The sequence below is a fragment of the Hoplias malabaricus genome, chromosome 2 (genome assembly GCF_029633855.1).
Source record: "Hoplias malabaricus isolate fHopMal1 chromosome 2, fHopMal1.hap1, whole genome shotgun sequence".
Lineage (NCBI taxonomy): Eukaryota > Metazoa > Chordata > Actinopteri > Characiformes > Erythrinidae > Hoplias > Hoplias malabaricus.
This window is the reverse complement of record NC_089801.1, coordinates 18822900-18836425: the sequence shown is the minus strand read 5'-3', so window position 1 is coordinate 18836425 and position 13526 is coordinate 18822900. Positions and strand designations below refer to the sequence as shown.

The 13526-nt window shown below is 44.6% G+C and overlaps 1 protein-coding gene across 1 annotated transcript in view; it reads right to left on the bottom strand.

Moving 5' to 3' along the window:
- Positions 1-12062, bottom strand: part of gpsm1b (G protein signaling modulator 1b) — a 31159-nt gene extending 19097 nt beyond the window's left edge. Inside the window, exon 1 of the mRNA XM_066659761.1 lies at positions 11840-12062. Within this exon, the coding sequence (XP_066515858.1) occupies positions 11840-11889 (50 nt within the window). The 5' untranslated portion in view covers positions 11890-12062. The remainder of the gene's footprint in view (positions 1-11839) is intronic.
- Between the last annotated feature and the right edge of the window lie 1464 nt (positions 12063-13526).

The following is a 13526-nucleotide window of genomic DNA, read 5'->3' as shown; positions in this document are numbered from 1 at the left end:
TCATTCACTCACCCTGTCACTCACACACTCACACCTGTGGACAGATTCACTCACTCACCCTGTCACTCACACCTGTGGACAGATTCACTCACTCATCCTGTCACTCACACCTGTGGACAGATTCACTCACTCACCCTGTCACTCACACACTCACACCTATGGACAGTTTCACACACTCAGCCTGTCACTTACACACTCACACCTGTGGACAGATTCACTCACTCACCCTGTCACTCACACACTCACAACTGTGGACAGATTCACTCACTCATCCTGTCACTCACACACTCACACCTTTGCACAGATTCACTCACTCACCCTGTCATCATTCACTCACAAACACACACCTGTGGACAGTTTCAAACACTCACCCTTTCACCAGTCACTCACACACACTCACCCTGTCACCAGTCACTCACACACTCATAGTGATGGACAATTTCACACACTCACCCTATCACTCACTCTCTCAAATCTGTGGATATTTTCACACACTCACCAGATCACTCATTCCCACGTGTGGAATATTTATTCACTCGTTCACTCACTTAGGAAACCCACACAGACACAGATGTTCCAAGTGTTCAAAGATTCCAGAGGGACACACCTGATTCTAAAACATAATCTTCACCTGCCCTTATCTCGTTTTAATCACACACTTCCACATCAGACAACTGGAGCAGCTGCACATGAGCTCAAGGGCACAGTGTAATTTAGAGGGGTATACATCAGTCATAAACTACACTGTACACACACAGCTCCTCACTCCCTCTACAGTGAACTACATCAGTCACAAACTACACTGTACACACACAGCTCCTCACTCCCTCTACAGTGAACTACATCAGTCACAAACTACACTGTACACACACAGCTCCTCACTCCCTCTACAGTGAACTACATCAGTCATAAACTACACTGTACACACACAGCTCCTCACACTCTCTACAGTGAACTACATCTGTCACAAACTACACTGTACACACATAGCTCCTCGCTCCCTCTACAGTGAACTACATCAGTCATAAACTACACTGTACACACACAGCTCCTCACTCTCTCTACAGTGAACTACATCAGTCACAAACTACACTATACACACACAGCTCCTCACTCTCTCTACAGTGAACTACATCAGTCACAAACTACACTGTACACACACAGCTCCTCACTCTCTCTACAGTGAACTACATCAGTCACAAACTACACTGTACACACACAGCTCCTCACTCTCTCTACAGTGAACTACATCAGTCACAAACTACACTGTACACACACCGCTCCTCTCTCCCTCTACAGTGAACTACATCAGTCATAAACTACACTATACACACACAGCTCCTCACTCTCTCTACAGTGAACTACATCAGTCACAAACTACACTATACACACACAGCTCCTCACTCCCTCTACAGTGAACTACATCAGTCATAAACTACACTGTACACACTCAGCTCCTCGCTCCCTCTACAGTGAACTACATCAGTCACAAACTACACTGTACACACACAGCTCCTCACACTCTCTACAGTGAACTACATCAGTCACAAACTACACTGTACACACATAGCTCCTCGCTCCCTCTACAGTGAACTACACCAGTCATAAACTACACTGTACACACACAGCTCCTCACTCTCTCTACAGTGAACTACATCAGTCACAAACTACACTATACACACACAGCTCCTCACTCTCTCTACAGTGAACTACATCAGTCACAAACTACACTGTACACACACAGCTCCTCACTCTCTCTACAGTGAACTACATCAGTCACAAACTACACTGTACACACACAGCTCCTCACTCTCTCTACAGTGAACTACATCAGTCACAAACTACACTGTACACACACCGCTCCTCTCTCCCTCTACAGTGAACTACATCAGTCATAAACTACACTATACACACACAGCTCCTCACTCTCTCTACAGTGAACTACATCAGTCACAAACTACACTATACACACACAGCTCCTCACTCTCTCTACAGTGAACTACATCAGTCACAAACTACACTATACACACACATCTCCTCACTCTCTCTACAGTGAACTACATCAGTCACAAACTACACTGTACACACACAGCTCCTCACTCCCTCTACAGTGAACTACATCAGTCACAAACTACACTGTACACACACATCTCCTCACTCTCTCTACAGTGAACTACATCAGTCACAAACTACACTGTACACACACCGCTCCTCTATCCCTCTACAGTGAACTACATCAGTCACAAACTACACTATACACACACAGCTCCTCACTCTCTCTACAGTGAACTACATCAGTCACAAACTACACTGTACACACACAGCTCCTCACTCCCTCTACAGTGAACTACATCAGTCACAAACTACACTGTACACACACAGCTCCTCACTCCCTCTACAGTGAACTACATCAGTCACAAACTACACTGTACACACACAGCTCCTCACTCCCTCTACAGTGAACTACATCAGTCACAAACTACACTGTACACACACAGCTCCTCACTCCCTCTACAGTGAACTACATCAGTCACAAACTACACTGTACACACACAGCTCCTCACTCTCTCTACAGTGAACTACATCAGTCATAAACTACACTGTACACACACAGCTCCTCACTCCCTCTACAGTGAACTACATCAGTCACAAACTACACTGTACACACACAGCTCCTCACTCTCTCTACAGTGAACTACATCAGTCATAAACTACACTGTACACACACAGCTCCTCACTCCCTCTACAGTGAACTACATCAGTCATAAACTACACTGTACACACACAGCTCCTCACTCCCTCTACAGTGAACTACATCAGTCATAAACTACACTTTACACACACAGACAGCACTAGAGTTCAGCTTCACACAGATGAATAAGTAGAAATGATGTGTGTTAGAAATATATACTGCACTGTTGAGGTCATTTCAGTGCACTGTGTAGTGCACTACAGAGGGAGTGATTTGGGATTAAACCTGTCTTTCTCGTGATTCATGGTATTTTGATGCCTCTCTTTAAGAGGTGCTATGGACCCCCTACTGGACTGGCATGTTAATGCAGCCATTTTCATGTCCGTCTGGATGGGGTTGTTTTCATAAATGGAGAGGTGAAACACTTCACTGGTGTCCTATCATGTCACTGGTGTCCTATTGACCCTGGGAAAATGATTAGCCGATCCAGCAGCGTGTTAACATATGTTCAGCTGCTGAAAAGCAAGGATCCCTCCATCCTCAGAGATACTGCGTTTTCTCTGACATTCACAGCGTTTGATGTGAGCTTTTCTTTGGATCGTGAGGCTGTGTGGAGCCCCGCTGAGAGATGAGCTTCCCCACAGTGAGACATAACCCACGGCTATTAAACCACAGCTCGGTCATGACCCCAATCAATCATTAAAAACAGTGGAAATGGGGGCAGAGTTCGGTGTCTTGTTCAGATCAGTATCTGCTTTGCATTTCCAACAAATATGTTGTGCAATGCGTTGTACATTAGTATGGTGTTAATGTAGGACATTGTTGCATTAAATGTTCAGGTATCTGCATGTTTGTGTTAGAGGAAAAATACACAGGATTTTAGTTCCACTAGTGTCCACTTTCTAAGTAGGAAATGATGTCCACTGTGGACTATATTTATAAATAGATTCTGTTATGAGGCAACACAACTGCTCTTTGTTGTGTAGCAGGAGATTATTCCGTGCTTAATCCAGAATTAAAGTCAATGAGATTTGGAAAGCAGCAGGGTCCAATTAGTTGAGAGCTCTGAGATGATAGCACTCTGCTCGATGTGAAGAAGTTGATTTGAAGTGTTTTTGAAGGTTGAGTTGGTGCTAAATACAGCTGTTGTTGATCTAAACTAATAATTACTAATGGAACTGTTGTTGTTCTTGTTGTTATTTGGTGGAGGGGGAAGGGGTGGTCCACGAGGATGAGGTGGCCTTATGGTGCTTTTCCACTGCATAGGATCGGCTCAGCTCGGCTCGACTCGGCTCTAGCACAGCTCCCCGATAAAAAGGAGCCAGAGACGTCAAAAAAAAAAACATCTCTAATGGTAACAGTGGGCTTTGAAACCACAACAACACGGGTGATAAACTCAGGAGCTGTTTACTTGTTGTGTATTGGCATGTTGTTGTTGTTGTTGTTTGGACTGAACACAGCTCCACCCCCAGTTCTCACAGATAAGTTTTCCTTGTCGCACGTTCAGCTTTCGCTGGAGATTTTCCTCAGACACCGACTCAAGGAGAGTTTGAACCTCTTCAGAAACCCCTTGGGGGAATGGTACGAGCTGCTGCTGTGAGTCAAATAAAAGCAAATGTGAAAGCTGTTGTAACTTCAGAGATTTTACAAACGGCAATTATGTGCTGGAGCTCTGCATTTCCTGGTGATTGACAAGTCTCTGGCCAATCAGAGCTCAGCAGGGTTCACACATCACCATTTAGTACCAACTCAACTATAAGCGAGCAGGGACTGACAAAAGTACACATCACGGTGTGGGATTGCTACTGTCTTGCAACCTTTAGCATGAAACATTCTCAATGCCAATTGTTACCGTCACTAAGGCTGTTACCATGGCAACTCAGCAACTTCAGCACCACTGGCTACAGCCCGCAGCGCCAGTGTGGTATGAAGAAGTGCACAGTAGCCACATCCAAAACTTTGAGATGATATTTGACAATCCTGGCAGCGTTTAACACCCACTTACTGCATTTTAGTTCCCTTTCAGACATTAATATACCCTTCCGCACACTGGTGGATTTATTTTAACACACTTTCATGAGAAGAAGCCACAGATTCAAGCAGGTGAAGTTAAAATACAGACCTGACAGGAGCTTTACAAGCAGCTGGTAAAATGTAGCACAGTCTGGACCACATCAAAGCCAGGATGTGAACTCTGCAGCAAATGTGGACCAGCCAAGTAAAATAAGCCCAGTCTGTGCAAACAGCAGAAACGCAGCACTGAGGCTGACGACTGGAATCAAAAGCAGAGCAATGAGAGCCATTTTCCTAACAATGATAACTCCACCTTAAAGGCTGGACTCTGTGGGATAAGTCCAAGTCTAAACAGGGCGTCTGTTCTTCAGCAGAAACTTCCAGAGCTGAGGTCGGACGATGTTTTAAAGAAGGTCAAGCACTGTGCCGTGTCCTACACTTTTTACATTAGTTTTCTGAGTTCGAACAGACGTTTATACGAGTTCCTCATTAATTTAATGACTTTCTGAATCCAGAGGCTGCTGTAAACATCAAGGGCAGTGAAAAAGCACACAAAGGACCATCGATAAAACATTAAAACAAGAGCAAGATTGCTGGGATTACACACTAGGACAGTAAATCAGCCCAAGAGCCGATCAATACCTAGACGGGAGCACGACTGAACAGAATCACCGGCTTTAACAATTCATTCAGTTTGGAGTTGAAACATTCATCCATTCATCCATCCATTCATCCATCCATGTCCTATAAGCACTTCATCCTAAACTGGGTTATATGGAATCAGGGGCACAAGGGAGGAACACGCCCTGAACTGGGCATCACACGCTCACCCAGTCACGCACACACATGCACACACACACACACACACACACACACACACGTGTTTCACACGCTCACCCAGTCATGCAATCACTCACACACACACTTGTGGACAGTTTCACACACTCACCCAGTCATTCACACACTCACACCTGTGGACAGTTTCACACACTCACCCAGTCACTCACACACTCACACCTGTGAACAGTTTCACACATTCACCCAGTCACTCACACACTAACCCAGTCATTCACACACTCACACCTGTGGACAGTTTCACACACTCACCCAGTCACTCACACACTAACCCAGTCATTCACACACTCACACCTGTGGACAGTTTCATACACTCACCCAGTCACTCATACCTGTGAACAGTTTCACACATTCACCCAGTCACTCACACACTAACCCAGTCATTCACACACTCACACCTGTGGACAGTTTCATACACTCACCCAGTCACTCACACACTCACACCTGTGAACAGTTTCACACATTCACCCAGTCACTCACACACTAACCCAGTCATTCACACACTCACACCTGTGGACAGTTTCACACACTCACCCAGTCACTCACACACTAACCCAGTCATTCACACACTCACACCTGTGGACAGTTTCATACACTCACCCAGTCACTCACACACTCACACCTGTGAACAGTTTCACACATTCACCCAGTCACTCACACACTAACCCAGTCATTTACACACTCACACCTGTGGACAGTTTCACACACTCACCCAGTCACTCACACACTAACCCAGTCATTCACACACTCACACCTGTGGACAGTTTCATACACTCACCCAGTCATTCACACACTCACACCTGTGAACAGTTTCACACACTCACCCAGTCACTCACACACTAACCCAGTCATTCACACACTCACACCTGTGGACAGTTTCACACACTCACCCAGTCACTCACACACTCACACCTGTGGACAGTTTCACACACTCACCCAGTCACTCACACACTAACCCAGTCATTCACACACTCACACCTGTGGACAGTTTCACACACTCACCCAGTCACTCACACACTCACACCTGTGGACAGTTTCACACACTCATCCAGTCACCCACACACACACCTGTGGACAGTTTCACACACTCACCCAGTCACTCACACACACACACCTATGGACAGTTTCACACACTCACCCAGTCACTCACACACACACCTATGGACAATTTTACACACTCACCTAGTCACTCACACACACACACACACACACACAGCTGTGGACAGTGTCACACACTCACCTAGTCACTCACACACATAGCTGTGGACAGTGTCACATACTCACCCAGTCACTCACCCACTCACCCAGTCACACTCAGAACAGTGGAAAATTACAAGCAGTCAACCCACCTACCAACATGGCCTTATAGTCCAGATCAGATTTACTCCAGAGAAGATAAAAATAGTTCTGGAGTCAGATCTACATTTTTGTTTTAAGTGTGTGTAACTGTGTGTGTGTGTGTGTGTGTTGGGCATTTGTGTGTGTGTGTGTTTAAACCTGTGGTGTGTGACCCCAGTGCAGGCCTCATTTGGATAAGAACTGGCCAAACTCAGAGAATTGCTCTGTAATTGCACGCCCGTGGTCTCCCAGCCTCATGGCGGCGGCGAGACGTACGGCTTCATCCTCGTTTTAACGGAGGGGTCGGGGGGGGGGAGGGTGGTGGCGTTAAAGAGGGAGTCTGGACTGAAAGAGCTTTTTTCTGTCCAGAATCTCAGTTCACAACGAGCTGCAGTGGAGCTGTTTGTGCAGAAATCAGAATGAAGTCTGAATAAATGACAGCTGCTGGAAACGTGGGCACACAGGGCAAGGTCTGGATTTCTGGGTAATGGCAACACAGGCTGGACACACTGGGGATGACATCATCTGTGAAATATGAACAGCCAATCAGGCATGACTCAGGGTTATACTGTGCTACTGACTACTGTTATAAATGTATAATAATATTATTATATAAAGTATGTGTTATATACATTGTTATTATCACATACTGTGAATAAACTGAGCTGTAGGTGGGCTATCTATCTATCTATCTATCTATCTATCTATCTATCTATCTATCTATCTGTGTGTATGTGTTGGTTTCTACTGCCTTGAGTTACTGTGCTCAGAGCATTAATTCAAACCTAATTGAAGGAAACTAAGTCCAGTTGTCAAGGAAACAGGAGAGAAACTTCAGGAATGTTCTCTCTCTTTCTCTCTCTCTCTCTCTCTTTCTCTCTCTCTCTCTCTCTCTGTGTTACTCACTATTCTCTTCAGCAGCCATAAAACTCAACCACATCTTTCTTTTGGGATTTCTGCCCCTCTGTGGTGGTTGTTGTTGTTGTTGTTGTTGTTGTTGTTGTTGTTGTTGTTATTGTTGTTGTTCCCATTCAGTGCTAATACCAAAATAGCCATGATTTATTAACGTTATGGTAGCGTTAGTGACAATAAAATAAAGAGAATTGTGTAATTCCCATCATGCACTAGTGCAGAGGTATACTCCTTCATCGATGGGGTGTTAAAATATTTGTTTACTGTATTTGTTTGAACAACAGCCTTAAAGGTGAGTTCTGGGGTAATGTTCCTATTTAAAGTTCAAATTCAGTGATGGATTAAAGCTCTAAAAGTCCTCTCTGTTCAGAACGACACTTTAGAACGTAACTCTAAAATAATTCTATCTCCTAGAGCCTTAAACTGGCTTAAACCTTCATCCACCTACATTCAACATACACAGAGTGATGAATATACAGTTAGTCCCTGCCCCTATTTCCACACACTCCTAGGCCACTGGTCTGGAGCTCCAAAGCCCCACCCCTGTGTTCATGAGTATGTCTCTGTAGAGGTGTGAGGTATGAAACCCTGTCTTTCTGAATCGATACACACACTCACACACACACATATTTACACACACTCTAACAAGACTACACACACACACACGAATACATATACACACACACTAACAAGACAAAACACCATACACACACAAACAAGACAAAACACAATCACACACACACACACACACACACACACACTAACAAGACAAAACACAACAGACAACACAACACAGCTCCAAAGCCCCGCCCCTGTTCATGGGATTGGATCTGTAGAGGTGTGAGGTATGAAACCCTGTCTGTCTGAATCAATACACACACACATAAACACGACTAAACACACACACACACACACACACACACACACTAACAAGACAAAACACCACTACACATATATGCATACACACACACACACACTCACAGCCACTGGGATCCCAACAAATCCTGAGCGCTAACAACTAATCCAGAGTCAAATAAATAAATAAACAATCTGTGGGATCTGTGATGTCATCACATCAAAGACCAGATTGATTTACTTTTGTAGTGCAGTGATGGTCACGTTTTTGTCAAAGTCTATTTTCCTTCACTGATTTGAATGGGTTTTAAGCCTGGAGTCACACACATGGGTGGAGTTCTGCCTCCGCCTTCTATCCCACAATGCCACAGAGGCACATGATGTCAGCTTCTTTTAAAAAAAACAGACACAAAAACCTTGACAGGTGCTCGGTTCGGTGTAGGTTTGAGTTTCCCATTTTACAGTGTAACTGTAACTATGCCTCAGGCTTGGGGTTTAGTTTTAGAAGCATTCAGGGGTCAGTGCTGGTCAAATCTGGCTAATGTTTTACCAGCCACTCAGACTCATCCACTCCATAAAAACAATGGAATCATTTTATTTTATAAACAGCCCAACTCTGACTGAGCTACTATACGGTGGACCCACTGCAGCTTAGAAAAGCACTGATCAATGGAATAGCCAAAAGTCACTTCGCCCAATGCCAACAGTCGGCTGGAAATAATGAATCATCTCCTTATGCAAATCCCACCCACTAGGACAGGGTTCATTTGCAGTGCAGTGAAACACAGGAAGGTCAAAACAAAACTGAAAATGAAAGTGCAGGGGAGAAATGGCCGGGTTAATTAATTGTGTTCATGCTACAGGAGTGATACCCTACTCCTACCCTACTCCCCAAACTCCTGTCTGTAACTACAGCAGTGACAGCCACAGTCAGCTGCTCAGACATAGTAAACAAAGCACACTATGTGGTCCAATAGTAAACAGTGTGATATCTATGAGACTTTACCCAAGGACTGGTGCTTAAAAGAGGTACATGTTGAACTTTGTTATGCAAACCTTCCCTGAAAAAAAACACAAACATGGGCATCGAAAATTTCTTGTGAAAGCAGACGAGCTTTAGTGTGAATTTACACATTTTGATTAAAATATATATAATTAAATAATAAAAAAATAAAAAAACATTGACAGGATTCATATAATGTGTACTAAATATAGTTCCGCTTGTGTGGACATACATATCATCACTGTCCTATTAAATATATTCATTCATTCATTGTCTGTTAGCTGGAATCACTGGATGCAAAGCAGGAACACACCCAGAAGGGGGCACCAGGCCTTCACAGTGTGACACACACTCACACCTACTGTCACTTTTGGTCACCCGGAGGAAACCCACGCAGACACAGGGAGAACACACCACACTCCTCACAGACAGTCACCTGGAGGAAACCCATGCAGACAAAAGGAGAACACACCACACTCCTCACAGACAGTCACCCGGAGGAAACCCACGCAGACACAGGGAGAACACACCACACTCCTCACAGACAGTCACCCGGAGGAAACCCATGCAGACAAAAGGAGAACACACCACACTCCTCACTGATAGTCACTCGGAGGATACCCACGCAGACACAGGGAGAACACACCACACTCCTCACAGACAGTCACCCGGAGGAAACCCACACAGACACAGAGAGAACACACCACACTCCTCACAGACAGTCACCCGGAGGAAACCCACGCAGACACAGAGAGAACACACCACACTCCTCACAGACAGTCACCCGGAGCAGGACTCAAACCCACAACCTCCAGGACCCTGAGACACTACCTGCTGCAGCACCATGTTGCCCATAGTAATGTAAAAAAGATTACTTTTCCCAGTCATTTTGGAGCATTCTTATTGGTCCATTCATTATGAAATTCTGCTGCTGTGTTCAGATGACGTAGTGAACATCTACAAACCTGGAGATACATGTCTTTGGACAGTGACGTTAGGAATTTCTGACACCAATCTTCTGACAGCGTGACCAACCAGCCTCAGTCTCTTCATCACTAACTTTACACAGAACTTAGGTCTTACACAGACGTCACGGGTCAAAATGATCAGCACATCCTTACTAAATCTAAACGTGCTGAATAAAGCTCTCAGACCACTGCTCCTTCAGTTTCTTAGCCTTTTCACAAGCACATGCAGGAGACGAACGGAGCACAAGCTTGTCGTGGTCCAGAGCACCTTCCTATAAGTCTAACCAAGCTGAAAAACTAAAACATATGTGGGGGGCATTGGTGCAGCCGAGCAGAAAAAGGGCAGGATGACCTGGAAGGCCTTATTGAGCGTCGCTTCACGCCTCAAATGCTGTTAGTATTCCTCAAGGCATTCTCAGAATCACTGTAGCAACGTCAACAATGAGTGCGATGTCATCATGAGCAAACGCCTGTCAGAAATCAGGCAGAGAGCTGTAGTCCGGGTCTGTGTGATCGAGGGTGTGACCGTACAGCTGAGGGCCGGGGACCTGGGCTTTTGGAAGAGTGATGATGGTGTGTCTTAAAAAGTTATTGGCTGATCGTGTCTGTCTAGGGCTCGTATGAGCGTGCACCTTTTGTAACACAGTAACACAGTCTGATTTCAAAAGCGCTGCAAATACAAATGGACAATAAGGATATAGAAGCTGGTTTTCTTGTGCTCCAAACTGTTTTATTCAGAACCTGGGTGACCCCCCCTTCTACACCAGCTGGCAGGAACATGAGAAAGCAACAGAGACAAGGAAACCGCGCTAGTCTCTGAGAGAGAAAGCAGAAAAACAGAGGCAGAGCAGCAGAAGCGACACGTATGCAAAAGAGCAAGCCGCTACAGCAAAGCCTGACTGTTGCTTATACAAATTCCATAGCCGGAAAACCACAGTCTTTGCCTTAGACTAAAACCTGGGTCTTTTTTGAAGCCCCTGCTTGGACCTGAAGACACTGAGAAAGGCTGAAGAACCAGGGCAGTTTGAGAGGGAGTCAGTTGCCAGGCTCCAAGGCTCTCCACACCCAGGGATAGCAAGCAGCTGGAAGGAAAGCCGGCCAGACCCTCTCTCTCTCTCTTTCTCTCTCCTCTTTCTTCCTTCTTCTAAAGCATTCTCCTCTCTCATTCAACCACCCCTCCCCCCCATCATCTCTCGCTCCTACCTCGAGTGAAGCCTCTTGCTGGCCAGTTCCTGCTCCATGTTGGTGGCCATTAGGGCTCCAGCAGCCCCCTTTCACACAGATCTCCAGCAGCTCTGATCTTCCACTGTGGCTCTGAATGTCTCTTGCGCGCCCTCCCTCTCTCTCTCTCTCTCTCTCTCTCATATACACACACATACATACACTCACACACACACTCTCTCTCACACACACACACACACACACACACTCACACACCTCCCTCCTCTCTGCAATGGCAGCCAGCGAGAGACTGAGGAAGTGAGGTATTGTGCAAATAGACCATAAACAGCACAGAGGCCCCGCCCTCTTCTGTGACATCACAAAGGAGGAAGCAGTGCCCTCTGGAAACACAGACACATGCTGTTAATGTGTCAACGTTTATTTTCATACGCAATTATGAATTTAATGTGGGAAAGCCATGTGTTTATATATTTATGTTAGCATATTAGCTTTGGATTTGTTCTGGGTCAAATTCTCTTTTCATCCTATAACATATTGTATGTGTGTGTGTGTGTGTGGGGGGGGGGGGGGGGTCCAAATACATATCACACTGTGGGATCTAATATCTGTTTACACATGTCCCCATTAAGTAAATCATTACATTTTAATGTGAAGACATCAGATATGTGTTAAGGTTACACTTAGGGTTACAGTTAGAGCAGGGCTTCCCAAAGTGGGGGGACAGCATGCAGCTATTGTAGGGAGGGTGCAGCAAGGCGAACAGACACCTATATAACGCATTTAATGTAAAGGTGACTTGCCACTTTGTTTTATTTAGTTCAATAACATGTTGCAGTTTGTATGAATTACAGCGTTTAAAGTTAATTCCAGTGGAGGTTTTAAGCAAAAGACACATGGGTCGGAGTGGGCGGGGCTAAAACTATTCTCATCTGCAATGGAGTTGCACTGCAGAAAAAATTTTGTAAATGATCAAGAAATTAATTTCAGTCACTGTAAAAGTCCCCAGAATGAAACAAACCTGTGTGTGTGTGTGTGTGTGTGTGTGTGTGTGTGTTGTTTACTGTATATCCTTCTAATCACACTGTAGGCAAAACCTTTATTTTTACATTTTAAGATATATGTTAAAGTTTGTGTAAGATTAAAGCAACACTATGTAATATTTTTACCTTAAAATTACTGCTTCAAAATCATTGTGATGTTCGTCTGGGCTGTAATAGGGAGAATAGAGCCTCTGTTGTTGCGACTACTGGCTCAGCACTGCAGGTGGGAAAACACACTCCACTCACTACCCCTCAACCAACAGCCCCCACGCACCACCACCTTGATTTACAGACAGTGCTGTGAAAGTGAATTACACTCTGAAGTTGTAGCTGAAGCCCAGAAACAAACATATCAAATCTTACCTAGCGTCACTTTAAAGTCGATATTAGGGTTATGGTAAGGTTAGTGCTAGGGTTCGGATAGTAATAGTTATGTTTACAGTTAAGGGAAGTCTACACAAAATGAATATAACTTAATGTGATATCCAGACAATGCATGGATACTTATTTGTGTGTGTGTGTGTGTGTGTGTGTGTGTGTGTGTGTGTACGAGGGCAGTAGATGTGTAATAATTAGTAATACATACTGAATTGTTCATAGTAGAAATTGAATAATTTTCTACTTATTATTCTATTATTCTTATTATTCTACTTATTCTACTTATTATT